The sequence below is a fragment of the Herpailurus yagouaroundi genome, unplaced genomic scaffold (assembly GCF_014898765.1).
Source record: "Herpailurus yagouaroundi ecotype Mexico unplaced genomic scaffold, PumYag 141, whole genome shotgun sequence".
Lineage (NCBI taxonomy): Eukaryota > Metazoa > Chordata > Mammalia > Carnivora > Felidae > Herpailurus > Herpailurus yagouaroundi.
The window spans coordinates 73,609,876-73,636,523 of record NW_024412396.1 but is presented as its reverse complement, the minus strand read 5'-3'; the positions used below and the strand labels follow the sequence as shown (position 1 = coordinate 73,636,523).

The 26,648-nt window shown below is 48.9% G+C and overlaps 2 protein-coding genes across 7 annotated transcripts in view; one reads left to right on the top strand and one right to left on the bottom strand.

Moving 5' to 3' along the window:
• The window catches only part of TECPR2 (tectonin beta-propeller repeat containing 2), a 106,358-nt gene extending 103,832 nt beyond the window's left edge, over positions 1 to 2,526 (bottom strand). For 2 of the 5 annotated variants that reach the window (XM_040478292.1, XM_040478293.1), the window contains exon 1: positions 2,408 to 2,525. The gene's annotated coding sequence lies outside the window, so the exon portion shown is untranslated. Of the gene's footprint in view, positions 1 to 2,407 lie in introns of all 5 variants that reach the window. The other 3 variants (XM_040478291.1, XM_040478289.1, XM_040478290.1) reach the window with 3 other exon arrangements.
• Positions 2,527 to 2,561: 35 nt separating this feature from the next.
• Positions 2,562 to 25,227, top strand: CINP (cyclin dependent kinase 2 interacting protein). Of its 2 annotated transcripts, none has more exons than XM_040478296.1 (5): positions 2,562 to 2,670; positions 13,615 to 13,783; positions 16,408 to 16,537; positions 23,188 to 23,317; positions 24,739 to 25,227. In XM_040478296.1, the coding sequence occupies exons 1-5, from the start codon at positions 2,664 to 2,666 to the stop codon at positions 24,939 to 24,941; spliced, it is 639 nt and encodes a 212-aa protein (XP_040334230.1). In that variant the 5' UTR covers positions 2,562 to 2,663; the 3' UTR covers positions 24,942 to 25,227. The 2 variants fall into 2 exon arrangements, with proteins under 2 accessions (XP_040334230.1, XP_040334229.1); XM_040478295.1 differs by lacking the exon at positions 2,562 to 2,670 and adding an exon at positions 5,485 to 5,521.
• The last annotated feature ends 1,421 nt before the right edge of the window (positions 25,228 to 26,648 follow it).

Below are 26,648 nucleotides of genomic sequence, written 5' to 3'. Positions count from 1 at the left end.
CCGTTCATGCTCTGTCTCTCTCTGTCTCAAAAATAAAAAAAAAAAATTAAAAAAAAAAAAAAAAAAAAAGATGTGTATCTAGCCTGGTGCCAGGCTTCCCTTCCTTCCACACACTCTACCCCGCAGCTGCAATGAGCTTCCCAGCACAGGCCCTGAACACACCAGGACCTGTTCGTCTTTGCAAAGGCCTCTTCCTCCCTTCCCGCCCCACCCCCCCCACCCCCCCTGTAAGAACTCGTTCTCCCCTGGGAAACCTTCACAGCCTCTCTCTAACAGTTGGTCTTTCTCTGCTTTCGGAGAACACTGAGCACCTCGTCATCACACGGCACCTCATCTTTAGTTGTCTAGCTTCTTTCCTGGATTCTTTCTTCAGCCACATCCTTCTAGTCTACACACCCTGTGGTGCTTCGAAAGACCACTGGCGCATGGCACAATCAGCACTCGACACCTATTTGTAAACTAAGCTCTCAGAGCCCGAAGCCAGGATCCCCTAAGCATGATATTCCAAAACATAAGACCATTCTACCTCAGCTACACCCACCATCATGCAAAAACTCGTTGGTCTCTGAAGTCCAGGTCTTAGTGAACCTGACTACACACTTCGAACAACAGCTCACGTCTACCTCAGCAGAGCTGGGAACTCTTCCCTCCTGATTCTACCAAGCTCCCTGTGCTTCAGGGTATCTAGAAATCTCTCCAGGATTGACACCAAAGCTCGTTTTCCTTATGTGTGTAACTGTTACCTGATCGGCCCTTCACTTTTCCAAGTTCAATCGACTGCTCCTCCTGACTCCTGCTACCTTCCTTTTTCCCCCACGAAGTTCCAGTAGCCGTTCCGTCCAAACTACACGGAAGCTAATATAAAATAACCTTCCTCAAACCTGAAGTGTTACCTTTCTAAAATGGAAAGCAGATCCAGAAGAAGACAATCTTCTATCGAAAATGACGATGTGGCTACAAAATAACTTAAACCCAACAAAAGCTACTGGCTAGTCACTCCTCCAAGAGGACTATCCTTATCCCAACTTCCCCACCACGGTCTCGGGTAAAGCAGTCCCTATACCCGCACCTGCTGGTTCTCCAACTAGAAGGCTCCCTGAGGGAGGGACTAGAACCACAGCATCCCTAGAGCCTGGTATGTGGCAGGCATCCAAGGGACTCAAATAATACCTGCTGAATGAACCAACAGGGGATGTAAGTTGGGTTATCCAAAAAAAAAAAAAAAAAAAAAAAAAACCCACAAGGTCAGAGGCTTATCGAGGTGCATTCTGCTGGGTGTAAGAAAGTAAAAACAGCCTTGCAGCTTAGGAGACCGGGAGACACTGGTGACGACACAGAATACAGGGGCTTTCCTCCCAGATTCTGCTCCCAGTGGGTTTACAGGAAGGGAGCCAACCCCAAGTGCAACTCATCCCCCCAGCAGGTAAGGCAAATGTGCACCCAGGCTGGGAACCCACATTCTGCCAACAGACGGAATAGAAGGAACGGGATAAAATTCCTGAATCTCAGCGGGAAAGTGAGGAAGAAGAAAGGGCAGGGAAGAGAAACGGGAGGACAGCATGTGGGTAACTCAGCAGGGGCTACCCTTTACTGAAATGTATCAGGTGCCAGCCAGGCTCGGTGCTTAGCGCTTTACCCGCACGGACCCGCTGGATCCTCCCACCAAGACAGAGGTAGAAACTATCATCATCTCCGTTTTACAGATGATGAAACTGCAGCAAGTGATGAGCACTTGCCCCGAGCACACAGCTAGGAAGGGGCAGTGCTGTGACCCGAACCCGGGTCTCACTCCACGGTACCCCATTCTTTACGTCGCAGGACCTATTCTGCCTACCAGACCTTCAAACAGGACTGAGGGAGGAGTCCTTCATTTACCCATTTAAGGAACACCTACTGAGCACCTAGTAGGTGTGTGCCAAGGTCTGTGCCGGCAGTGCTGGCGCGCGGAGGAAGGCACCGGACTGACAGGGTCGGGGGACAGAACGCAACGTCAATCACGAGAGAGCGGCGCTGGGAGCCGCGGGCCGGCAGGCAGAGGGACGAGGGACGAGGGACGAGGGTGCGGCAGAGGGAGGGAAGGCGCGGAGTGGGAGGAGCGAGGGCCCGGGGATGGGGCCGGCCGGCCAGCGGGGCCGAGGACGTGTGGGCAACCACCGCTCCCCTCCGGGGACCGCTGGCTTCTGCCAGACCAGCCTGGCGCCTCTCGTGTTGTGGCATTCGAGCTCGGCCACCCGCCGGGGCGACGCGGGGGCCGGGAACGGGGGCGAGATGGGCAATGCGACCCTGAGGCGCCGAGGCGAGCGAAGGGAGGCCTGGGGGAGGTGTGAACGGCGGCGGGGAGGCCGAGGAAGGGGCGCGGGCCGGGAGGCGGGGGCAGTGGGGCCCACGGCGGCGTCGCCGGACTCACCTCCCGCGACGGCCCCTCCGGACTCGTCGGTCCGGCTCGGCCGGAGGAGGCGGGGACGGACTCCGGGCCGCGGGGGCTGCCGGGAGCCCGTTCCCTGGGCAACCGGGCCGACACTGCCGAGCGACAGCCGGAAGCTGAGCGGCGGAGCCACAAGTGGCAGCAGGCCAGCTAGCTGAGCGCGGCGGAAGAGACGTCGGCGCGCTTCCGGCGGGCGTGGGCGGGGCTTCGGGCTCCTTCCCGGGATATCTGCGGACGCATGGCAGGTGCGTGCGACGGGCCAGCTCCCCGGGGCAGGGAGGGTGTGAGAGTCACGGCTTGGCCCGCGGCCTGGGCCGGAGGCTGGGAGCTTCCCGGCCTGAATGGGGGTCCCTGCCTTGGCCCAGCCCAGCCCAGCCCGCTGGCCCCGCGCAGGCTCCGCGGTCGGCCCGGGAGCCCGTCAGTTTTGCTGAGCCTCAGTTTTGTCACGCGTGGAACTACTTGATGTATGCAAAGGAGTGTCGGCTGATCCAGATACCAAATTGTGATTCTCATTACAAACTAGAATTAGCGGAGCACATTGGGTGTCAAGCCTTGCATGCCCAGCTGCTCCCAAACCCTTCCCCTGAATTCCCCTCAGGATTACCGGTCACAGAGCTTTTTTGCTCATAATAAAGGCTGTCATTCAGCGAGTGCTCACCATGTGCCAAGTCGTGTCCTTAGTGCTTTATGGGGGTCAGCTCATTTGAGCCTTACAGCGATCCCATGTAGTAATGTGAACAGATTGGGAGCTGAGGCCCTGGAGGGATAAGTGAGGCAGCCACTGTGCTTTATCTCACTCTGCTCTGTGCTGTGACTCTGATTACTGGTCTCTTTACCTACTAGCCTGAGTTTCTTGAAGTTAGAACTTTGGCTTAGGTTCCTAAATCTGTGCTGGTGTGGAGCAGAGAATGAATCAGATGTCCTCACCCTCAAAGGGTCCCTACTGGAGAAGAGTAACCCTTAGTAGTTTATAGTACAGGTGGTAAAAACTATTTCCCCATTTAACACAGGCTATTCAGCACCTACTATGTGCCAGGGTTCTGAGAGGGAACAAGATGCAGTCACTATCCAGTGTGCTTACAGTCTAGCAGGGAACATAGATATCACACAAGCAAATATACCACACTAGTGAGTGCCGGTGATAACGAAGAATAGGTTGTTTTCAGACATCTAGTGCAATGACTCCTGGAGGCAACCCAACCTGGGGGATCCAGGAAGATTTCTTTGTGGAAGGAGGGACTTTCTGGAAGCCTAAATCAGATCATGTCACTTTCCTACTCCAAGTTTATTGTTTACTTTCCACTGCCTTGGAATACATCTAAACTCTATCTTGGTCTGTAAGGTTCCAGTTGCTTGACTGCCCCCTCACCTACCAGCCCCCCCACGCCATTCCATTCTAGGTGATGTGGGGTGATCAAGTACAATAGTCAAGAAAGAATCTTGAGATGTTGTATGGTGCAATTGTAAGCTTATGTAAGTAACATGGGGTCAGGACCCCGGGGCAGAAAGGGCTGCGCTTTTTGCTGTATGAAGCTGGTAGTTGGTCAAGGGGGAGGAGACATGGAGGGAGTGTTTTGTCATAAGTGTTTCTTTGAATTTCTACTCATAAAACTGCTTTCACAAGATTTCTCTGGCGTTTCTTACTCAGTTTGATACTGTCGGTGAGATTTACAGGCAGTCATGAGATGCTTTAAGAAGGTAGCAGCCAGCACATATTGGATCCTTGATGAACTATCCTTGCTGGTTAGCCTTCTGGGCTAAAGGTGAACATTTTTCTGCTTCCATTTCTCATCATAGCCACACTGCTCTTTCTCAATTTTTCAGACTCACCAGGCTCATTCTCACATAGGACCCTTGCTATTGACCTCTCATCATTCAGATCCCAGCCTAAATGACACCTCTTCAAGGGCTCACCCTAACACAAGACCCCATTTTCTTTTCCTTTTTTTTTTTTTAAGTTTATTTATTTATTTTGAGAGAGTGAGAGAGAATAAGCAGGGAAGGGGCAGAGAGAAGAGAGACAGGATCCCAAGCAGGATCCGTGCCGTCAGTGTGGCCGATGTGGGGCTCAGACTCACAAACTGTGAGATCAGGAGCCAAGATCAAGAGGCAGTTGCTTAACTGACTGAGCCACCCAAACACCACCAATTCCCCATTTTCTTTTCCATATGACACTCACCATGGTCTAAATTGATCATGGTCATCTAGTTGTCTATTACCCACTTCCTGCTTGGAAAGTAAGTTCCATGAAAATAGTCCTGGTAGGTCTCATTCAGTCACTTCATCCCCCATGTTTGGCATATTGTTGGTACTCACTAATGTTGGTTAGTCATATAAGTAAAGAATAAAAGAAAAACCAGTATGATATTTAAATAAGCAGAGGATTGGGGCGTCCGGGTGGCTCAGTCGGTTCAGTGTCCAACTCTTGATCCCGGCGCAGGTTATGATCTCACAGTTTGTGAGATCAAACCCCACATTGGGCTCCACACTGGGCATGGAGCCTGCTTAAGATTCTCTCTCTCCCTCTCTCTCAAAAAAAAAAAAAAAAAAAAAAAAGAAGAAGAAGAAGAAGAAAGAAAGAAAGAAAATTAAGTAAGCAGAGCCTTCGGGATACTAAGCCAAGGGTATGGGGACACACACAGACAGGAAAAATATTCTAGGTCAACGTCAGAACTTGTACAGAGCTAGCACTGAGGCATAGAGAGCAAGCAGGAAGAAGCTGGAGAAGTGGTAGACAGGACTTGCGTAACAGGCTGTGCTATTGTGGTTTATAATAAGTAAATATTTGGTCTTTGTCCTGTTCTTGGCACAGAGCTAAAACCCTTGGCATCACCGAAAGTGTGAGAGTGATGTCTTTTGTCATGTTAATGCCATGACTTTTGGAAAGCTCCTAGGTGACCTTTGGTTGGGGGCTGCTTGCCCCAGCCCACCCCTGTGAACTGGTCTTGTGATTAAAAGGTTGGAACTTTCAGGCCCCTCTCTCTCCCCTGCCCACCCCGTAGGGAAGAGGGTCAACACCCAATGATTTAATCAGCCATGCCTATGTAATGAAGCCTCCATAACAGCCCAAAAGGATGGGATTGGGGGCAACTCCAGGTTGGTGAACATGGTGAGTACTGTGCTTGGAGAGCATGGAAACTTTCCACATACCTTGCCCTATTCATCTCTTCCATCTGGCTATTTCTTTCTTTTTTTCTTTTTTTTTTTAATGTTTATTTACTTTTGAGAGAGAGAGACAGAGCAGGAGTGGAGGGGGAGAGCAGAGAGAGAGGGAGATACAGAATCCCGAAGCAGGCTCCAGGCTCTGAGCTGTCAACACAGAGCCTGATGCCCAAACCCACAAACTGAGTCAAAGTCGGCTACTTAACCAATTGAGCCACCCAGGTGCCCCTCATCTAACTATTTCTGATGGGAGAAAATATAGATATAAATTTGCCCTTCAACTAAGACCATAAATGTGTTCCCTTTAAACAAAGCAAAGAGCAATTTTATTTAAGTTAAAAAAAAAAAAGAATTTAGTCAGCCATAGCAAAGGAATTACAGTTTGGGACAGGCCAGCTATGGTGAACTATAGGCAAGTTCAAAGAGACAAAGGGAAGGTCAGCTTTCATTAGGTTTTAGGAGGAAATTGAGGAGAGTTGTTGTAAACCAAAGTTTATAGGACAACAAGAGTTGGCAGTTGTGGTCGTTTCTGCACCGTGGTTTCGCTCTTGGCTACAGGCAGTGGTTAGTGCATTATTGCTGGGGCAGGGAGGGATCTTCCTTCCTTTTCTTAAAAGCAGGAGACAAATTTCCTATGTGAAATATGCCCTCCCTTGTTGAGATCATTCTTATCTTCCTTGTTCCTCCTGGTTGTGCAGGCTGCAGCAAGTGGTGCCCCCTCTCCAGGGCTTCCTGACCCCATTTTAAATGAGGTTTCCTAGGGCATCTGGGTAGCTCAGTCAGTAGAGCATATGTCTCTTGATCTAGGGGTCATGGGTTCAAACCCCCCACATTGGGTGTAGACCTTACTTTCAAAAAAAGAATCTTATCACTAAATGAGGTTTCCTTTATTTTCACACTTCCACCTTTTGATCAAGATCTTTGTTCAGTAGCATCACTTATCGAGAATCAGGTTTTCTTAGATGCCTGGATGTTTCCGTCAGTTAAACATCCAACTCCTTTTTTTTAAATTGTCTTTTTTTTTTTTAATTTATTAAAAAAAATTTTTTTAATGTTTATTTATCATTGAGAGACAAAGAGAGAGCATGAGCATGCAAGGGGCAGATAGAGGGGAAGACACAGAGTCTGAAGCAGGTTCCAGGCTCTGAGCTGTCAGCACAGAGCCCAATGCGGGGCTCAAACTCACAAACCGTGAGATCATGACCTAAGCCCAAGTCGGATGCCTAACCGACTGAGCCACCCAGGTGCCCCTTTAATTTATTTTTTAATATTTATTTTTGAGACAGAAAGAGTGCAAATGGAGGAGGGGCAGAGAGAGGGAGACACAGAAATCTGAAACAGGCTTCAGGCTCTGAGCTGTCAGTATAGAGCCTGATGTGGGGCCCGAACCCACCAACTGTGAGATCATGACCTGAGCCAAAGTCAGGGTACCCAACCAACTGAGCCACTCAGGCACCCCTAAACATCCAATTCTTGATTTCAGCTCAGGTCATGATCCCAGGGTTGTGGGATCCAGCCCCAAGTCGGGCTCTGTGCTGAGCTTAGAGCCTGCTTAAGATTCTCTCTCTCTCTTCCTCTGCCCCTACCCTACTCTTGAACACACACTCTCTCTTTCAAAAATAAATAAATAAATTTTAAAAAATTAAAATAAAATAAAATGACTATTGGCAGTGCCTTTGGCCAACGTGGTTAGAGGGCCTGTACAGATTTTGCCAATTACATGTTTATGATGCCAGTTCAACTAGCCCTGTGGATTGAGAGTGGTAAGCATAGTGAAAGTGTTGTAAAACCAGCCGAATAGCACAGACTGGTCGCATCACCCGACCAGTGAAATGAGATCCTTAGTCACTATGAAGTTCAAGGGTGGGTCTCCAGGTAAGGATGATCTTTTCTTATAGAATTTTAGCTGCTGGGGTGCCTGGGTGGCTCAGTCAGTTAAGCATCTGACTTCGGCTCAGGTCATGATCCCATGGCTCATGGGTTCGAGCCCCGCGTCGGGCTCCGTGCTGACATCTTGGAGCCTGGAGCCTGGTTCGGATTCTGTGTCTCCGTCTCTCTCTGCTCCTTTCCCGCCTGTGCTCTCTCTCTAAATAAATAAATTTTTTTTAAAAAAAGAATTTTAACTGCAGAAGAGGCAGTATGCTGCCTACAAGGAAAAACCTCAGTCCAGTAAGAAAACATACAACTCGTGGCTAAAACATTTGTATCCTTGAGGCGGGGGGTGGGAGGGGAAGCTGAATAAAATCCACTTGCCAAACCTTGGATGGTCCATTGGGCAATTAAAATGCCCAGGGGCGGTGTGGACAGGTTGTTCAGCATTGCAATTTGGTGCAGGTGGGACGAGCAGAGCAGGTGCTTTATGGCCTTATTACCTTGCCCATAGTATTGATTTACAGAGGTCATTTTATCAGCGCAGCAATGGCTGCACACACAGCAGTCAGTAATGGGAATTTTAAGAGTCTCTGGCAGGACTGGACTGCTGTTCGGCCCAAACTCTAGTTTGCACAGGGATGGCAACAGGGGTCCCGGGACTGTCTCCTCACTGGCCTGAGCCAAAAGGGTGGTGATAGGAATGGCTCTGTGGCAAGGGGCAGAGCCTGGTGCCACATGGCCTGTTGGCCGGAATGCCCTGTGGAGTCGATGGTGGTCCCCGTGTTGGGGGTGAGTCCCCCAAGGGAATTCCCTTCCTTTTCATATATAAATGGAAAAAAGGGAAGTGGATAATTGGGATGTCCAAGAGCAGGATGTTTATTGGGGTTTCTTTTAAGGTATTAAAAGCTAAGTCATCCTGGGGTGCCTGGGTGGCTCAGTCAGTTAAGCGTCAGACTTCAGCTCAGGTCATGATCTCACAGTTCGTGAGTTTGAGCCCCACTTTGGGCTCTGTGCTGCCAGCTCAGAGCCTGGAGCCTGCTTCGGATTCTGTGTCTCCGTCTCTCTCTGACCCTTCCCTACTTGCATTCTTTCTCTTTCTGTGTCTCTCTCTCTCTCTCTCTCTCTCTTTTTCTCAAAAATAAATAACATTTAAAAAAGCCAACGTTCCTCACCTTCCCAAATAATGGGGTCAGGGATCCAGTTCTAATAATAGCCAGCCAACCTGAGAAAACCCCATTAACACGCTTAGTTTTAGGTTTGGGGAAGCTCAGAATGCAGTGAAGGCTACCTAGATCCAAATGTGGACCTTGTTTCAACTTCAGGTGCCTAAATATTGAACCTGGGTTTGAACTAACTGCAATTTTCCCTTTAAGACTGCATGTTCTTTTAAGGCTAAAGGTTTCAACAGGTGGATGCTGTCCTCCTGTGGGGAGGCTTGGGAAAAGGCGGAGGAAGCACGTCCCGTAGATATTGTCACAAGACGGCGCCTCCAGAACACCTCGTGTCATCTAAGGCAGCTCTCAGGGTTCGTGAAGAACCCTGGGTCGTGACTGTCCTGGTGTCCTGCTGTCCCACCCAGGCGAAGCAGAGAGATTGGCCTTATCCACAGACATGCTGAAGAAGGTGCTCTGTAAACTGGTCGCCATGAAAAATTTGCTTTCGGTAGGGATAGAGGCTAATAAGAGTGTGGGGATTAGGACAAGAGGGTGGTGAGGGAGGTCAGTGTTATTTATGGCTTGGGGTTCTTGGACAGACCTCCCTCCTCAGCCACTGGGTCTTCTTACGGGTAAAATAGGGGTGTCGCTGGCCCTACCACAGGGGATGAGACCCCGAGCCTCCTGATGTTCCGTTAGCATCTAAGTGCCCTCAGAGTGTCTTTGTTTACAGCACTTCCGTCAATTCCGGAGAGAGGCTCTGAGGGGTCTGTTGGGATCTTAATGGGAGGCGTGCTGTGGATCCTGCCGGGAGCAGTGGAGGATTTTGCCCATACGGAGGGCAGTAGTTGGTCCAGGAGGATCATACGGTTGGTGTCCTCGGAATCGGCTCCAGTGCGGTCGGCAACTGAGCAAATAAAAGATGTTGAAGGGTCACGGGATTCACCAGGTTGGCTATTTTGGTTGCCGCTGTCGGATTCTAGAATTACTTCCCCCTTCTGGGAGAAAGAAATCCCAGCGTACTTCTCTACAAAATTTGGGCCTGGTGAGTGTACAGAGGCCGAGGAACTAAGAAGAAAAGGTGGGCATCTCTTAGAGGGCCTGGGCAAGAGAGACCAGGTTCAGAGACGGGACCCTTTCGAGGTTTACTAGAGACCCTCCCCTCCCACTTGAAGGGTGTTAGCACTCCGAGGCGGGGGCTGCTTGCCAGTAGCGGGGTTGAGCACGGAGTGTAGCTCTCATGTCCGTAAGGGCAGAGAGACCTTCATTCCCAAGGATCTGGTAAGGCTGGTCAGAGGGTGGAAGGCAGCTGGAGCTCTTAAGTGTCCAGCGGTCTTTTTCCAATGGCCTGGCCTTTTACAATATCAGTAAAGATCGGGACGCTTTTGGTTTTGCTTAGGGGCCTCCATTTGTCGGAGTTGAAAATTATGGACCACACGGTTCTTCCTTTTCGTTGAATCACCCAGGGTGCAGGCGAGCCGGCTCGCTACATTAACTGGGCCTGCAGTGGACAAGCTTCCCATTCCGTCCCGGCCCTCTTAACTAGAAAGGGAAGATCCCAGCTCGGCCCATTAATGAACACAGAGTTAAAAACTGCCCAAGTGGATTCAATGTTTAAAGGAAGACCAGAATTTTCTTTAAAAACAATTTGGAGCCAGCTATTATAATCCTCCATAGACAGGTTCATTGGGCTTTTGGATATAAGCCTGAATCTTACCGTATTCAGCAGTTTGGGGGAAAGTCCTAGGAATTAACTCGGAAAGTCATTTAGCAACCGCAGGAGCTCAATCATATAGCAAGGCCAGGGATAGTACCCCATCTGTGCTTCTAGACTCTCTCTGTGTAGCTGGGGCACAGAGGTGCACGAACACCTGCCTCCAGGGCTTGACCGCTCCCTGAGGGATTCGACCACTCCCTGCTGACAAAATCCAAAGACCCCAGAAAGGAGTGGTGAGGACACAAGACAGGAGTGTATTTCTCGGCAAAGCCAATGCCAGGAAGACAGCAGTCTAATGTCTCAAAGACTGTCTCCCAAGTGCTGAAAATACTTGCAGGTTTATATAAGGAAAGTGTGGGGCAGGGGTCGGTGGGTGTGAGCAGGTGGGCAGTGAAGGTCAGGTCCGTCATTGTCGTGGGGTCAGTCATGAGGGGTCTTGCTGGCTTGGGGCAATCCTCATTGCTTGAGGGGCAAGTTCTGGTTCCCATCGCCGGGTACTTTGTCAGCTGGCTCTTTTGCCTGAGTTAAGAGATAAACTGGAAAGAATTTAATCATTTAGGAAGTAAAAGACTGAAGTCAGATTGGAGGTAATCCTCATTCATCAGGATTATCCCAATCAGCAGTGTTCATCCAGGGCTCGGACTGGCCCTCAATAAGTGTGTGAAATAGTTGATACGAATCTGAGAAACTGGGTTGATAACTTTGAATAACCGTATTAAATAACTCAGCAAATCTATGAGGATCTGTGAGGATTGTCGGCAAATCTGAGATTCCCAAATCTCACGTTGAGAAAATCTTTTTTATTTTTTCTTAGAGAGAGAAGAGAGAGAGGGAACACGAGCAGGGGAGAGCAGCAGAGGGGGAGAGAGAGAGAATCTTAAGCAGGCTCCACGCTCAGCAGTGGGCCCAATGTGGGGCTCGATCCCACGACCCTGGGATTGTGACCTGAGCTGAAATCAAGAGTTGGATGCTCAACCAACTGAGCCACCAGGCGCCCAAGAAAGTCTTTGACTATGGGTCGTAATTCAGCTTTTGTCCAGGGAACATGAGAAATTGGGAGTTTAGCATTTGGATCCTCAGAGGGTCTGACTTTCATGGGCAGATTTTGGTAAGTTTGGGAGAGGAAGAAATGGGGAGAGGTCCAGAGAGAAAGGGAGGAGGTTCAGACAGAGGACTGAATGAGGAAGTGGAGGGTATAAAGGAGGGGGGGCCACGTTGGAGGGAAAGAGGAAGGTGGCTGTTGGCTTTGCGTACGTAAGATGGCCATCATGTGCTCTGAGACTAAGAGGCCTCAGAAGACTTTTGCCTTCTTTCAATTGTTTGTTCCACTTGGTTAATTTGGGATTGGTATTTTATAAAGAGGCGACTTGAGAGTCCTGAATATGTTTATAAGCCTTCAGGTACTCATTAAAATAGGCATCCCTCGTAGGCTGCTTAATCTTAGACTGAGAGCTTTCTAATTAGGTTCTGAGAAAAGTTGGGGAGATCAAGAGGTCGCCATCATGGCCAATGAAGTGTTAACTTCTCATGGGGCGCCTGGGTGGCTCATCTGGTTAAGTGCCTGACTCTTGATCTCAGCTCAGGTCTTGATCTCAGGGTTATGAGCTCAAGCCCCGCATTGGGCCTCATGCTGGGCGTGAAGCCTACTTAAAAAAAAAATAGTACCCAGCGTGATGAGCACCGAGTGATGTGTGGAATTGTTCAGTCATTATCTTGTACACCTCCGACTAATATAACACTGTTAATATATTTGAGAATAAATAAGGGGTGCCTGGGTGTCCCAGTCAGTTAAGCATCTGACTTTAGCTCAGGTCCTGATCTCGCAGTTCGTGAGTTCTAGCCCCACGTTGGGCTCTATGCTGACAGCTCAGAGCCCGGAACCTGCTTTGGATTCTGTGTCTCCCTCTCTCTTTGCCCCTCCCCTGCTCATGCTCTCTCTCTCAAAAATTAAAATAAACACTAAAAAAAAATAAATTAAATTAAATTAAATTAAATGAATGAATAAGCACACGAAGAGGGAAGAGCTTTAAACATAAGATCAGCTGGGGTCCCACAGGGAGGACCCTTCTGAGAGAATGTAGAGAATCAAGATCCCATTACTCAAAATCTGAGGTTGGGAAAATGAGCGAGTACTTTAAACAGATCCCGAATTAAGTGGAATGCTCCACCAAAGGGAGGGACTCAAAATCTGAGAGACTCTGAAGGGGTTAGCACAATGGCGCCCTGCAGATGCCTCCCTGCAGCCTGAGGGTGATCGTCCCCTGGGGTCATCTCCTTTGGCCCCCACTGTAACCACAAAGCAATGTTAATTTTAAACAGAGCAAAGAATCACTTTTTGTAAAAAAAAAAAAAAAGAAAAAGAAAGAAAGAAAGAAAAGAAAGAAAGGAAAGGAATTGCAATTCAGGACAAGCAAGCTATGGTGAATAGTGGGCAAGTCGGAAGAGATCAGGTTGCTTTTTTTTTTTTAATTTTTTTGAATCATTAAAAAATTTTTTTTTAATGTTTATTTTTGAGAGAGACGGAGCATGAGTTGGGGAGGGGCAGAAAGAGAGGGAAACACAGAATTCGAAGCAGGATCCAGGCTCCAAGCTGTCAGCCCAGAGCCGGACGCAGGGCTCAAACCCACGAGCTGTGAGATCGTGACCTGTGTGGAAGTCTCATGCTTAACCAACTGAGCCACCCAGGTGCCCCTTAATTTTTTTTTTTTTGATGTTTATTTTTGAGAGAGAGAGAGAGAGAGAGAGAGAGAGAGAGAGACAGAGCATGAGGAGGGGACGGGCAGAGAGAGAGGGAGACACAGAATCTGAAGCAGGCTCCAGTCTCCGAGCTGTCAGCACAGACCCCACGCAGGACTCAGACCCTCAGGCCATGAGATCATGACCTGAGCTGAAGTCGGATGCTTACCCGCATGAGCCCCCCAGGCGCCCCGGAAAGGTCAGCTTTAATTAGGTTTTAGGGGGAAGTGGGGGAGTGTGGAACACAAGTTCCTTGGAGAAAAACACGTGTTTGAGGTTCTTATTGGCTGCAAGTGGTGGTTGGGGCACTGTTGCTGGAATGGGGAGGGATCTTTCTCTCGAAAGCAGATAATGAGATTCCTATGCGGAAAATACCCTCCCTCATCATAATAATTCTTACCTTCCTTCTTCCTGCTGGCTGGCCTGCAGCTAGTCATGTACGCACGACAGCTCACCTTTCAGGGCCTCCCGACCCCGTTTTAAATGAGGTTCATTTTATTTCTTTTCACAAATTTCATGATAATTATGTTCCTTTTACTCCCCATCAGGAAATGCTCTTGGAAGTATAACGCCCAGAAAACCTGTCTTATCTGTCAGTGCAAGAAAAATTAAGGACAATGCAGCTGATTGGCATAACTTGATCCTGAAATGGGAAAACCTCAATGACACAGGTTTTGCTACTGCAAATAATATTGCCAACCTGAAAATCAGTCTATGGTAAGTGCATCCAGAGCTCCTCATGCTCTAAGTGCTTCACCCTGGGACTCTTTTTTTTTTTTTTTATGTCTGTTTTATTTTGAGAGACAGCATATGCACGCACAAGTTGGGGGAGGAGCAGGGGAAGAGAGAGAGAGAGAGAGAGAGAGAGAGAGAGAGAATCCCAAGCAGGCTCTGCACTGTCAGCACAGAGCCTGACATGGGACTCGTTCCGACAAACTATGAGATCATCACCTGAGCCAAAATCAAGAGTTGGATGCTTAGTCAACTGAGCCACTGAGGTGCCTCCCACCCTAGGAGTCTTTTTTTTTCTTTTTTTTTTTTTATGTTTGTTTATTTTTGAGAGACAGAGCATGAACTAGAAAGGGGCAGAGAGAGAGGGAGACACAGAATCCGAAGCAGGCTCCAGGCTCCGAGCTGTCAGCACAGAGGCTGACGAGGGGCTCAAACCCATGAACCATGAGATCATGATGTGAAGTGAGGTCGATGCTCAACCGACTGAGCCACCCAGGCGGCCCCCCAGGAGTCTCTTAGGGATGCAAATGTAGTCTTTATCAACATGCATAAATAAATTATTTTAAGAAAAAGAGCAAGGAGCAAAATGACATATGCACGTATAAACTGTATATGTCCATGTTAAGTACAAAATTATGCTACATATTATTCATGGTTATGTCCGTATATAAAAGTATAAAAACGGATTGGAAGGACACAGGCCCAGTCATGAAGCTCACACCTTCTAAGATGAATGAGCGTTGGGTGGGAGATCAGTAGAACTTTGACTTCATAACAATGCACTTTGTTTCTGTGATGTGATTTATGGTAAGACATATCTGTTCGGTCTCCGTCCCTGTTCCTGGCACGTGGCTCCTAAAACCCTGCTGACTCCCTAACGGGTGAGAGCTTTTGTCCTCCAGAATGATCCAGGTGAAAGGAATGTCCTGTTATTCCTAACGCGTTCTTCCCAAACCCCCTGAGTTAATGTTAGGGAGGTGACTTCCGGAAAGCCCCCTGGGAACCAACCAGGGGATTAGAGGGCATGACTTTTCAGCTCCACTCAGGGAGGGGAGAGGGACTGGAGGTTAAGTCAGTTGCCAACGGCCGATGATTTAATCAATCGTGCCCACGTAACGAAGCTTCCATAAAACCCCAAAAAGACAGAGGTTTGGAGAGCTTCTGGTTTGGTGAATAGTAACACTTCCGCGTGCCAGAAGGATGGTCCCCAGGCTCCGCGGGGACCGAAGCCTCGTGCTCAGGACCCTCTGGACCTCACCCCATAAACCTCTTCATCGGGCTGTTCCTTCATATCCTTCAATATCCTTTGTAATAACCCAGCAACCTAGTAAGTAAACCGTTTTCCTGAGTTCTGTGAGCCGCTCCAGCAAATCCTAAAGATCCAAGGGGGCGGGTCATGGGAACCTCTCACTTATAGCCCATTGGTCAGAAGCACAAGTAACAAACAACATGGACTTGTAGTTGATGTCTGAAGTCGAGCAGGGACAGTCTTGTGGGGCCGAGCGTTGACCTGTGGGGGTCGGAGGCTGTCTCCAGGTAGTGTCTAAATGGAGTTAAATTGTGGGGAGCCCCGCTGGTGTGGAGCACCCCACTCCCCACCTTTGGCGACCATGTGTGAGAAGTCAGCTGGAGGATGGGGAGTAGAGGAGACACAGGAGAGTATTTTTCCTTAGCAGTTTTTTTCTTTTCTTTTCCATAAGTTTATTATTTTGAGAAAGAGTTGGGGTGGGGCAGAGAGAGAGAGAGAGGGAGAAAGAGAATCCCAAGCAGGCTCCACGCTGTCAGCATGGAGCCCGCCATGGGGCTCGAACCCGCAAACTATGAGATCATGACCTGAGCCGAAATCAAAAGTTGGACACTTAACTGACGGAGCCACCCAGGCGCCCCCTTAGTAATTCCTTTAAAAAAGACAGGAGTCGTGAAAAAAAAAACGCTGGCAGTTACCACTTCTGACTGGGAGATTAGTTTCATTATTCTCTCCTACATGTATATTTTTTATTTCTCAGAGTTCGGATTCTCTGTTCGTCTGTCATCATCCACGGACCAGAGTTGAGAGTCTCTGGGCCCGGCCTGTCCCCCCGGCTCTCGCCAGTCCCCGGCGCACGTCACGCGCCCTGGCCCTCCGCTGCCTTCCCCCCTCTTCCTGCCGAGGCCCACTCAGCAAGAACCAGCGGTTCACCTTCCTGCATAAGGCGCTCTCTGATATTGTCTCTTCTAGTTTCGTGTTTAGTTTTTTCCTGGAAGTGTGGTGACCCCACGAGCTAATTTCATGCCCCATAGGCCACAGCATTCAGTTTACCAAACGATTTCCAGACAGCGAACTCTGGGAAAACGGTCATGTCTCTTTTGTCCGTGTACATCGAGCACGGACTCCCCTGGGCCAAGCGTACCACGGGGCTGCATTCAGCCGACTTACTCCAGTGCAAAACTGGTGGACGTGTTCCTCGTGGACAACAGTGATAAGTAAACATACGTCACAATGACACGAAATAACACCTTACCAAATGCCTGACACAGTTGCGTGGATATAGCACTTTTTGGGTTTGCCGTAATGAGATGAGGTGCCTTTCAGAGAGTACCGTGTTCCCCCTCTTTTCCATCTTGTCCAGGAGTGAGGACAAGACAGAGCTACAGAGCAGCAGCCCGGCTTGCGGGGAAAAGGCGGGAAGGACGCTTCCGGAATATAGCAAGGAGCTAGAGATGCTGTGTGAGGAGCTGCAGACCACCTTCAACGCTTTGGTGAGATCCAGAACCCCTGAGCACCTGTGCTCACAGTCCCCGAATCCCAGGGGTGTATCTCAGAAGGTGTGGACGCTGTGGGAGATGCTCTCCTCTAGACGCTTGCTTTTTCCTCCTCCGCCTTCTCCATTGGTGTCTTCTACTTCCTGCCCCCTAAATCTCGACGCTCCCCAAGATGCTGTCCTAGACCTTCATTCTTTCAGCCCTGTGTGATGTCCTCTGGCTCTTTTGCCTGAGTTAGGAGATAAACCGGAAAGAAGAACGTAATTGTTCAGAAAGCACAGACTGAGGTCAGAATGGAGGTAGTTGCAGTCTGTCAGCATGGCCGTGTTCCAATAAAACTTTATTTATGGACACTGAAACTTTAATATATCCTTTTCATGTATCATAGAATATTCTTTTTACATTTTATTTCAACCGTTTGAAACCATAAAACCCATTCTTAGCTCTTGGACCGTACAAAAGTAGGGTGTGGGCTGGATTTGGCCCGTGAGCCCTAGTTTAACACATGAGAAATGCTCTTTAATGTCTGTTTAATGAATTAATGACTGAGTTCCCGTGCTCACCGTACCTGCCCCCAAATGTACACAGCTCCCATCTCCATACTGGAACTGGAGTAACTAGAACTTACCTATGAACATAGAAAATCGTTATGTATGAACCTTATTTGATGGAGGTGTTTCTGACACGTAACGTGATTCCTTGCCTGTTAAACAGGAATATGTGGGGTATAATTGTCTTTCCTTGAGATACCGCTTGTTCAGATTTAGGGTTCCAACTATTATAAAGCTATCAGTTTAGAAGAATTTCTCAGGAAAGAAACACTATCCTCTCAAATATCAAATCAATTGCAAGATGCGTTACGGTTTCAGAAGCAGTGAAATGAGAAAATAATGATAAGTTGAGGACACTTTGGCAAGGTGGTCTTTTCTTTGTGATTGAAATCAGTACTGTCTTCGGGATATTTAGGATGCTTATGGGGCTACATAGCAAACAGTCTCCTAAAGGATTCGGTTTTTGTAACTGTCCTGTGTGCCTTCTCTTCGCCCGGGGGTGGTGCTGTGGTGAGAAGCAGATAACCAGACAGGCGTCAGCGACTTGGCGTTGACCCCCGCTCACAGGAAGGCGGGAGGATAAGGGCTGCGGGCTCTGTGAGATCTGCTTTCTTCATCGTATCCGCGCTGTGTCTCTGGCAGACGAGGTCTCGACGCGGCTCCGGGGCCAGTGGGGAATTAACACAGGCAGAATGAGCCATCGAACCCTAAAAGTAGTAAGTTATGCAAAACCGCCCACTTATTTTGTTTGTTTTTTCCCAAATTAACCCATTTGATCATGGCAAATATTTTTGCTGGAACAAAAAAGCAGGCGCACATATTGTCCCTGAAAGAGAAGGAACCGGGTGGCTGAGTTCTGGTGTTGAAATCATTTCAACAGCCAAAGAGCTAGACGCGTAATGCTTGGTTAGGTGCACTTCAGCCCCGATGGCCTCGTGGTCTGTCGTTTCGATGCACCCCCACCTCGCTCCATAGCCTCCTCGTCCCTCGTTCCCTCCTGGTATGAAGGTGTCACAGGATCTCAAAGCTATGTTAGAACGAGAAACACTTCCAACACTTACTAATGTGACTTTTATAAAATGTAAAACAATCTGAAAGGATTTTGTTTAAAAAAATTTTTTTTTTAACGTTTATTTATTTTTGAGACAGAGAGAGACAGAGCATGAACGGGGGAGGGTCAGAGAGAGAGGGAGACACAGAATCGGAAGCAGGCTCCAGGCTCCGAGCCATCAGCCCAGAGCCTGACGTGGGGCTCGAACTCATGGACCGCGAGATCGTGACCTGAGCCGAAGTCGGCTGCTCAACCGACTGAGCCACCCAGGCACGCTTGGTTCTCTGCATTCTTAAGGGGCAGGCTGGTGCCCCGGGACCCCTTCTTCAGCCCCACTCACCTGCACTGAGGAGAGACTGGGAAGACCTTAGCAGGGAGAGGTAAGGTCCAGAAAACCCAGCCAGCAGGCTCGATGGACGGAGCAGCGGCAGATGAGACGTGGAGAGCCTTGCCCTTGGTCCCCGGGACCTGCGGCCCGGGTCCGCGTGAAAGTAGCCACTGGGTTATAGGTGAGCGCGTGCGCGTGGTCAGCCAAGTTCCCAAGATCTTCAGATGAAGGCTGGGCTGTGTCTGTGACAGCCAGGAAAACGATGGGCCCACCCTTCCACGTGGACCGAGAGACCATGGATGCGCGTTCAGAGCGTCCTGATGGGGATCTGAGCGGCGCGGGCCTCGTCAGACAGGAGGAATTGGAGGAATTGGAGTTTTCACCCACAAAAGGAGGAACCCGTAGACTAAACAGCTGCCACAAAAGCCAGAAGCCACCCCAAGGGAAGGAAGCCGTACGCTGGTTTCCTGAGGCCTCTAAGGGGACCGGGGAGACCCCGCTGGGATTGGCAGAAGCTTTGGCTCCCACCAGAGAACAATATGGCGGGTCCTGTCCAGAGCTGGGGGTGCCGTGTCCCGTCACTGGAAATGAGCCCCTCAAAGGCTGTATGATTACGAGGGCCATGGAGGAATTAACCCCGGGGTGGAACTAGATCCGCGAACGCACGTGTCCTCCATTCTCATGTCTACCACACAGTTTGTATCAACCCCATGCTCTTTAGTTACTTAACATTTGCTTGTAATACAATCAAAATCATGTTAAAAAGACATTAGCTGAATATGGCTTCCCCCTCAAAGTCTTTGAGCCTGGGGCTTACCTTCTTTTTCCTAAAAAAGGAAGGATTATTTCCATAGAAGGCAAGTGTGAGTGACGGGGAGGGTCATCCTGGCCCAAGCCAGTCACCGGAACGGGAAGACCAGCCTCGTAGTGCAGGGTCATGAATGCCACAGCTGGGCGAGCGGCCTCGGGAAGAGGTAGGCCCTGGTCTCTATGGTCTCCCCAAGCCACAGGGTCCTGAGACAGTGAATTGATTTTATATGTTTTTTATTAACACTTTATCTTTCAGGACAGTTTCAGATTTACAGAAAGCTTGAGCAGATAGTAGGGAGAGTTCCCATAAACGATCCCCTGCCTGCACCCTGTTTCATACATTACTGTCCTGCGTTTCACAAATTTCATTTGTATGCTACCTACGTCGTAATTCATGAGCCAGGATTGAACGTTGTTAGTCAATGAAGGCTGTAGTCTATTCGCATTTCTTTTGTTTTTTCCCTAACGTTCTCTTTCCATCCTGGGAGCCCTTCCCGGACGCCACAGTAAATGGAGTCATCATGTCTCTTTAGACTCCTCTTGGCTGTGACAGTCTCACAGACTTCCCTGTTTTTTATTGTTTTTTTAAGTTTATTTATTTTGAGAGAGAGAGAGAGAGAGAGAGAGCACAAGCCGGGGAGGGGCAGAGAGAGAGGGAGAGAGAGAGAATCCCAAGCAGGCTCTGCACCATCAGCCCAGAACCCGATGCAGGGCCCAAACTCACGAATTGTAAGATCGTGACCTGAGCTGAGATCAAGAGTGAGATGCTCAACAGATTGAGCCAGCCGGGCTCCCCTTCCCTTGTTTTTTATAACATTAACAGTTTTGAGGAGTACCGGTCAGGTGTGTTACAGCTGGACTTCAGTTAGAATCCGTCTGATGTCTTTCTCACGGTTTGATCGGGGTTGTGGGTTCTTTGGAGGAAACCGCAGAGATGAGGTTCTGTTCTCATCGCATCCTGTCAAGGGCATGGACTGCGACCATGACGCAGCACGATGGGTGTTGACCTTGATCAGCTGTCTGGGGTGTGGTCAGGTTTCTCCTCTGTAAAACTAAGTCCCCCCCCCCCCCCGCCCTCCACACTGTCCTCTCTAGAAGGAAGTCACTGCAGCCCACGCTTGAGGAATGAGAAATTCTGCCTCACCTCCTCAAGGGTGGACCATGTGCATGGATTATGTGGGCATTGGAGAGTTGTCTGTTGTCCCCCACCTGCTAATTACTGGGTCACTTGTTTCTGGCAGTGTGGACTCGTGTTCATTTGCTTTCCACTTGGGGCTGTAGCGCGGAAGCACCGCTTTCCTTTGTGCCTTGAGTTGTTCCTGCTTTGGCCACCAGGGGTTCACTTGGCTCCTGTGTCCCTTTGACATGCTTCCATCGTTGTGAGTTTTCGGTTTTGGTCTTTTTGAACACTTCCTTACTCTCCAGCCTTCCAGGATGTTCTGGGCCCATCTCATGTGTTTCCTGCCTCAGTCCCAGGATCAGCCATTTCTCCAAGGAGCCCTGGTGCCTCCTACTGGAGGAACCAAGATCGGGGCGCTGGCGTCAGGCACTGAAATTCTCTGCTCCGGTGAATTTATTCTAGTTTGAAGTGGTTTGGAAATAAGTTCTCATTCTATGTCCAAAAGCAAAAAGCTGGTGTCATAAGGGTGATAATGTTATTTTTCCTGTTCTCCTCCAGCTTTTTAGAATGCTTTCCCAGACTCGGCTTTTAAGTGTCTTTAAGGAATCTGACCTCGGTGGGGGACTTTGAGGCACCCCTTGCCCTAAGCTGGATGAACATTCTGGAGTTTGGTCTGTGGGAGGAGGTGGACTGAGGTGGAGCTGGGGGGAATGGGCCGCCACTCATGCCCTGGAGGCTCAGGGCTGCCCACTGCACATCTCCCTTGACTCTGTCAGTGACCGAGCTGAGCGTGGGCACCGCCGACCTAGCATCAGACCCCCAGGATTGTCCTCGCCCGCTCTCCTGATCATGTATAAGCTTTTCTTTGAATTGGGTGGCAACAGGGAGCTGCTGAAGGACACAGAGACCACGGGATGCCATGTCAGGAGACGTGGGGTGGGGGGAGGAGGAGGCGTGGCTTGAGGTGCTGGCTTTGACCTTCTCTAGTTCAGCAACCCTGAGAATTGTCCCTTCTGTAATGCAGAAGTGCTGAGTCCTACCTCTTGGGGTTGGGCCAGGTGAAATATCGAACCTCAAAAGATTGGGGAGAGGAATGCAGTGCTTTAAAAACTAACGGTAGCAGAGCTCGGTGCACTGCTACATCACTTCGGGTGTGACTGGAGGGCAGCTAGCTGAAGGGCCAAGTGCAAGGAATTACGATTTTGATGATTTATGTATCTGTTCGTATTTACGCACGTACATAAAGATAAGCGTACGTAGGAATTAGAAATGTGGTCTTAAATCTGAAGTCTTAGTTACTTCGCCCCTTACCTAACAGACCCTTCTATAGCCCCAACTAGGTGCTTCACACACACTAACTTAGTCCTCCTAACCGCCACGTGAAAGCAGGCACCTCGTCAGAGCGCTCTGTGCTGGCTCAGCTGAGCAGTGGTGACGGGCCGTGTCCTCGGCCACTGCCCTGCACATGACGCGGTGAGGGAGCTTCCCGCAGAGCCCCTCCACCCCACCCCGAGGCACCATCAATGTCAAGTCCTCCCCATTTCCTTTCTGTGTGAAGCGTGCAGCTCTGTGATGATTTTATAAGCAAGGAAACAGCCTCAAGCTTTCAGTATACTCAAAGGCAGTTAATAAAAGTCAGAAATATGGGAATGCAAGCTGGTACAGCCACTCTGGAAAACAGTATGGAGGTTCCTCAAAAAACTAAAAATAGAACTGCTCTACGACCCAGCAATGGCACTACTAGGCATTTATCCACGGGATACGGGTGTGCTGTTTCAAAGGGACACACGCACCCCCATGTTTATAGCAGCCCTATCGACAATAGCCAAAGTATGGAAAGAGCCCAAATGTCCATTGACGGATGAATGGATAAAGAAGATGTGGTGTACACACACACACACACACACACACACACACACACACACACACAGTGGAGTACTACTCAGCAATCAAAAAGAATGAAATCTTGCCATTTGCAACTATGTGGATGGAACTGGAGGGTATTATGCTAAGTGAAATGAGTCAGTCAGAGAAAGACAAAAATCGTATGACTTCACTCATATGAGGACTTTAAGAGACAAAACCGATCAACATAAGGGAAGGGAAACAAAAATAATATAAAAACAGGGAGGGGGACAAAACATCAGAGACTCATAAATATGGAGAACAAACTGAGGGTTACAGGAGGGTTGTGGGAGGGGGATGGGCTAAATGGGTCAGGGGCACTAAGGAATCTACTCCTGAAATCATTGTTGCACTAGATGCTAACTAATTGGGATGTAAATTTTTAAAAATAAAAAATAAAATTTAAAAAAAATCACAAAAGTGACCTTAAAAAAATAAATTTCAAAGTGACCCCTAAAAAAAATTAATTGATTAATTAAATAAAATAAATAAATAAAAGTCAGAAATAAACTCATTTACTGCCTTTTGCCCTCTCAGCCCATAAAGGCAGAGCCTGACTTGAGATTCCTCCAGGTCTTTGGTGCAAAAACATTCGTGCCTTCGGAAATCTCGGTGAAGTGGGACACAGCAAGCTGTCTCTTTCCGGCACCAGGAACCCAGGGTTTATTTTGAAGTCGTCCAACTGAATGAAATCGTAGCAACTGTCTACCTCCATATCTCTCCCTGGAAATTTGCTGCACGTGGAGTTTCCAGTGTTGAGTTATTGGACTTTGGGTCTCACCAGACTTATACTTCTTAGCTTGGAAATCTTATAGTTATGGAATCGGAGACTAGAGTAGATTTCAAATAATGTTCTCATATTCCCAATTAATATCTTTTCAGGCCAAAATACAGACGAAAATGGAAAAGCTGTCTTCAACTACCAAGGGAATTTGTGAACTAGAAAACTACCATTATGGACACGAGAGGCAGCGCCCCCCCCTGTTTCACACGTGGCCCACAGCCCAGTTTTGTAAGTAGTTCTTTCTGAGTTGATTCTCAGGAATAGAAATTAGGAGAGTATCTGTGTTATTTATTTTTTTAACATTTATTTTTGAGAGAGACAGAGTGTGAGCGGGGGAACGGGCAGAGAGGGGGAGACACAGAATCCGAAGCAGGATCCAGGCTCCGAGCTGTCAGCACAGAACCCGACGTGAGGCTAGAACCCGGGACTGGCGAGATCATGACCTCGGCCGAAGTCAGACGCCCGACCAACTGAGCCACCCAGGCACCCTGAGAGTATCTGTGTTATTTCCATCTGGTACTTGAAGAAGCTGACAGGCTTTGAAATTCAATTTGAGGGTATCCCTTGGAAGGGAAGGAGGTTGGGGGCATCTTAAAATGGGCTTCTTGGCTCTAATAATCAGCAAAGAATGTTAAACATAATTAGAGACACATGAAGCCAGTTACCCTTATTAGCCCCTTAGAGCCAATGGGTCTCAGCTGGCTCAGTCAGAGCATGAGACACTTTGATCTTGGAGTCGTGAGATCAAGTTCCATGTTGGGCCTAGAGATTACTTGATAAAAAAAATAACCTCAACAACAACAACAACAAAATGGGTAGAATCAATTCCACCTCCTCTGCAGAGGCAGAATTTTCTTCCTTTTGAAGAAGGAAAGAGCTTTTTGGGTTTTGTTTTAAGTTAAAACATAAGTTGAGGGGCACCTGGGTAGCTCAGTTAATTGAACGTCCAACTATTGATTTCAGCTCAGGTCATGATCTCATGCTTTGACACATTGAGCCCCGTGTCAGACTCTGTGCTGGCAGCATGGAGCCTGCTTAGGATTCTCTCTCCCTCCCTCCCTCCCTTCCTCACTGCCCCTCCTATGCTTGTGCGTGCTCCCTCTCTCTGTCTCTCTCTCTCTCTCTCTCAAAAATGAATAAACTTAAATTAAAATAAAAGATAAATTGAGGTCAGTTCAGCCAGCCCCATGGAAGAAAAGTAGTGGGAGCATGGAATCCATTACTTAAATAAGTTCCATGAGATCACGATTACCTTTAGCTTTGTTAGTCCAAAACAAGGGCCTAGCCATGTGATGCCGATCTGAGACCTCACTTTCAAATGAGGAAGAAAAGGGTAAAACCATTGACCTGTGATGTGTTACTGGAATATTACCAGTTTGAGGTGAACCTCCTGTTCATAATCCTCGCAGGAAGTGAAGAGTTGAGCAGAAAAGGTTATACTTGTTAATTTCATGAACCTTCTTGTGCTATCTGATCCTGCTAGTCTGCACGAGCCAGAGTGATAAATACCCACAGGTTCCTTCTTTATCTCGGGGCTCCTGCCGAGGCTGGCGTTTGAGGAGGAGGTTTCCAGAGCAGTGCCTCCCCCACCCCGGGCAGGAGCACGGCCGTGCGTTTCTGCTTCTAAAGGAGACAGACGTTCGTTTCAGACGAGGTTTCCCGCAAGCTGTCCGACATGTACCGGAAGGAGCTTCTCCTGAAACGCACCATCACCGAAGAGCTTGCACACGCCGCGGACCGCGACCTCACCCTGAGCTACTTGTCAATGTGGCTGCACCAGCCCTACGTGGAGACCGACAGCAGGCTGCTTCTGGAAAGCATGCTGCTCGAAACGGGGCACCGAGCACTGTGACCTGCCAACACGGCCTGGCCCGAGCCTCCAGGCTCCGGGCCCCTGGCCGCTTCTGTGGCCGCCACGGCGGACGGTCTTTCACGGGAGGCCCCGTGCTGCACCCCGGGAGCGTGCCCTGTGCGGTGCTGTGGCCGCCCGGCGACCCTAGGGTCTCCAGGTTGGACCATCTCTGCAGGTCCCGGTGGCCTCTCCAGACACTCTCTCTCCAGACACGCTCAACGCGTGCCTACTGTGAATCTGGCACCCGAGAGGATTCTACAGGAAATAAATGAGTTCCTCAACAAGACGATTGAGTGATCTTGTTTTTGTAACTTAGGTGTATTTCATATACCATTTAGATAGAAAACCCCTGGTATAGTATTCTTACTCGGTACCTCTCTGTATTACTTAAATTTTTATGACGCTGCATTCGTTTTGTAATTACAACCAATGTTTAGAATACCATAGAGGTGGGGCGCCTGGGTGGCTCAGTCGGTTAAACGTCTGACTTCGGCTCAGGTCATGATCTAGCGGTCTGCGAGTTCGAGCCCCACATCGGGCTCTATGCTCAGAGCCTGGAGCCCGCTTCTAGCTCTGCGTCTCCTTCTGGCCCTGACCCTCCCCTACTCACACTCTGTCTCTGTCTCTCTCTCTCTCAAAAATAAACACTTAAAAAGCCATTTTTAGAATACCATAGAATTAGCTGAATAAAGACGGCATCAGCAAAACTACCTACAAAAAAAGTTGTCTGAAAAATAAAACACATTGCCTGTATTTGCATACTGAGGATGTGACAGGCCACTCGGTTCCTCGGGCACAAGTTCTAGAGTCTGACAACATTACAACATGTGCAACCAAATACGGGGGGCTCCATCCTACCATCTGCTTCCCAGAAACAAGTGGAAGAAGCTTCACGCTACGGCGTGGATGTGACACATGATCTGGGGTGTATCCTCATCTGACTGATGCCCCCACGCCCCAGAAACAAGTGCTTCCCAGGGACAGAGAAAATACTGGGGACAGGGACTTAGTTTGGGAGAAAGTGGGGCTACCTGGCTGTGCAAACTGACCCATCAAGAGCGCTGAAAGGCAACGTTCCTGGGGTGCCCCGGGGGGCTCGGTCGGCTAAGCCTCTGACTTGGCTTCAGGTCATGATCTCGTGTTTCGTGGGTTCGAGCCCTGCATCGGGCTCCCCCTCGTCGGGCTCTGTGCTGACAGCTCGGAGCCTGGAGCCTCCTTCAGATTCTGTGTCTCCCTCTCTCTCTCTCAAAATAAATAAACTTATAAAAATAAATAAGTAAAAAATAAGAAATAGCAAAAAAAAAAAAAAAAAAAAAAGCCACCAAGCAAATGAAAAAACCCAAGGCAGTTCTAGGGAAAATGAAAACTGCCGGCAAAGTCCATGTCATCCTAGCGCGTCACCAGACTCAGCAGTGAGCGGCATCTATCCTTCAACGTGAGCATTAAATTCTGACTGAACACTTGTGACATACGGACACTAGTGGGGGGGAGGGGGGAGGCGTGCGAGCCCTGTCCCGTGTCTCACAAGGAAATAGCCCATGGATACCATCTACTGCGAATAAATCAAGAAAGCGGAGAGAGAGATGTAATTTAGACACACGGAGGGGAATCACCAGAAAGGAGAAGGTGCTGGTCTTGGCTGAAGGGGCAGAGGGCCGAGGCCGGGCCAGCAGTGCTTGGCCCGGGCCTTCCGGTAGCTTCTGGCAT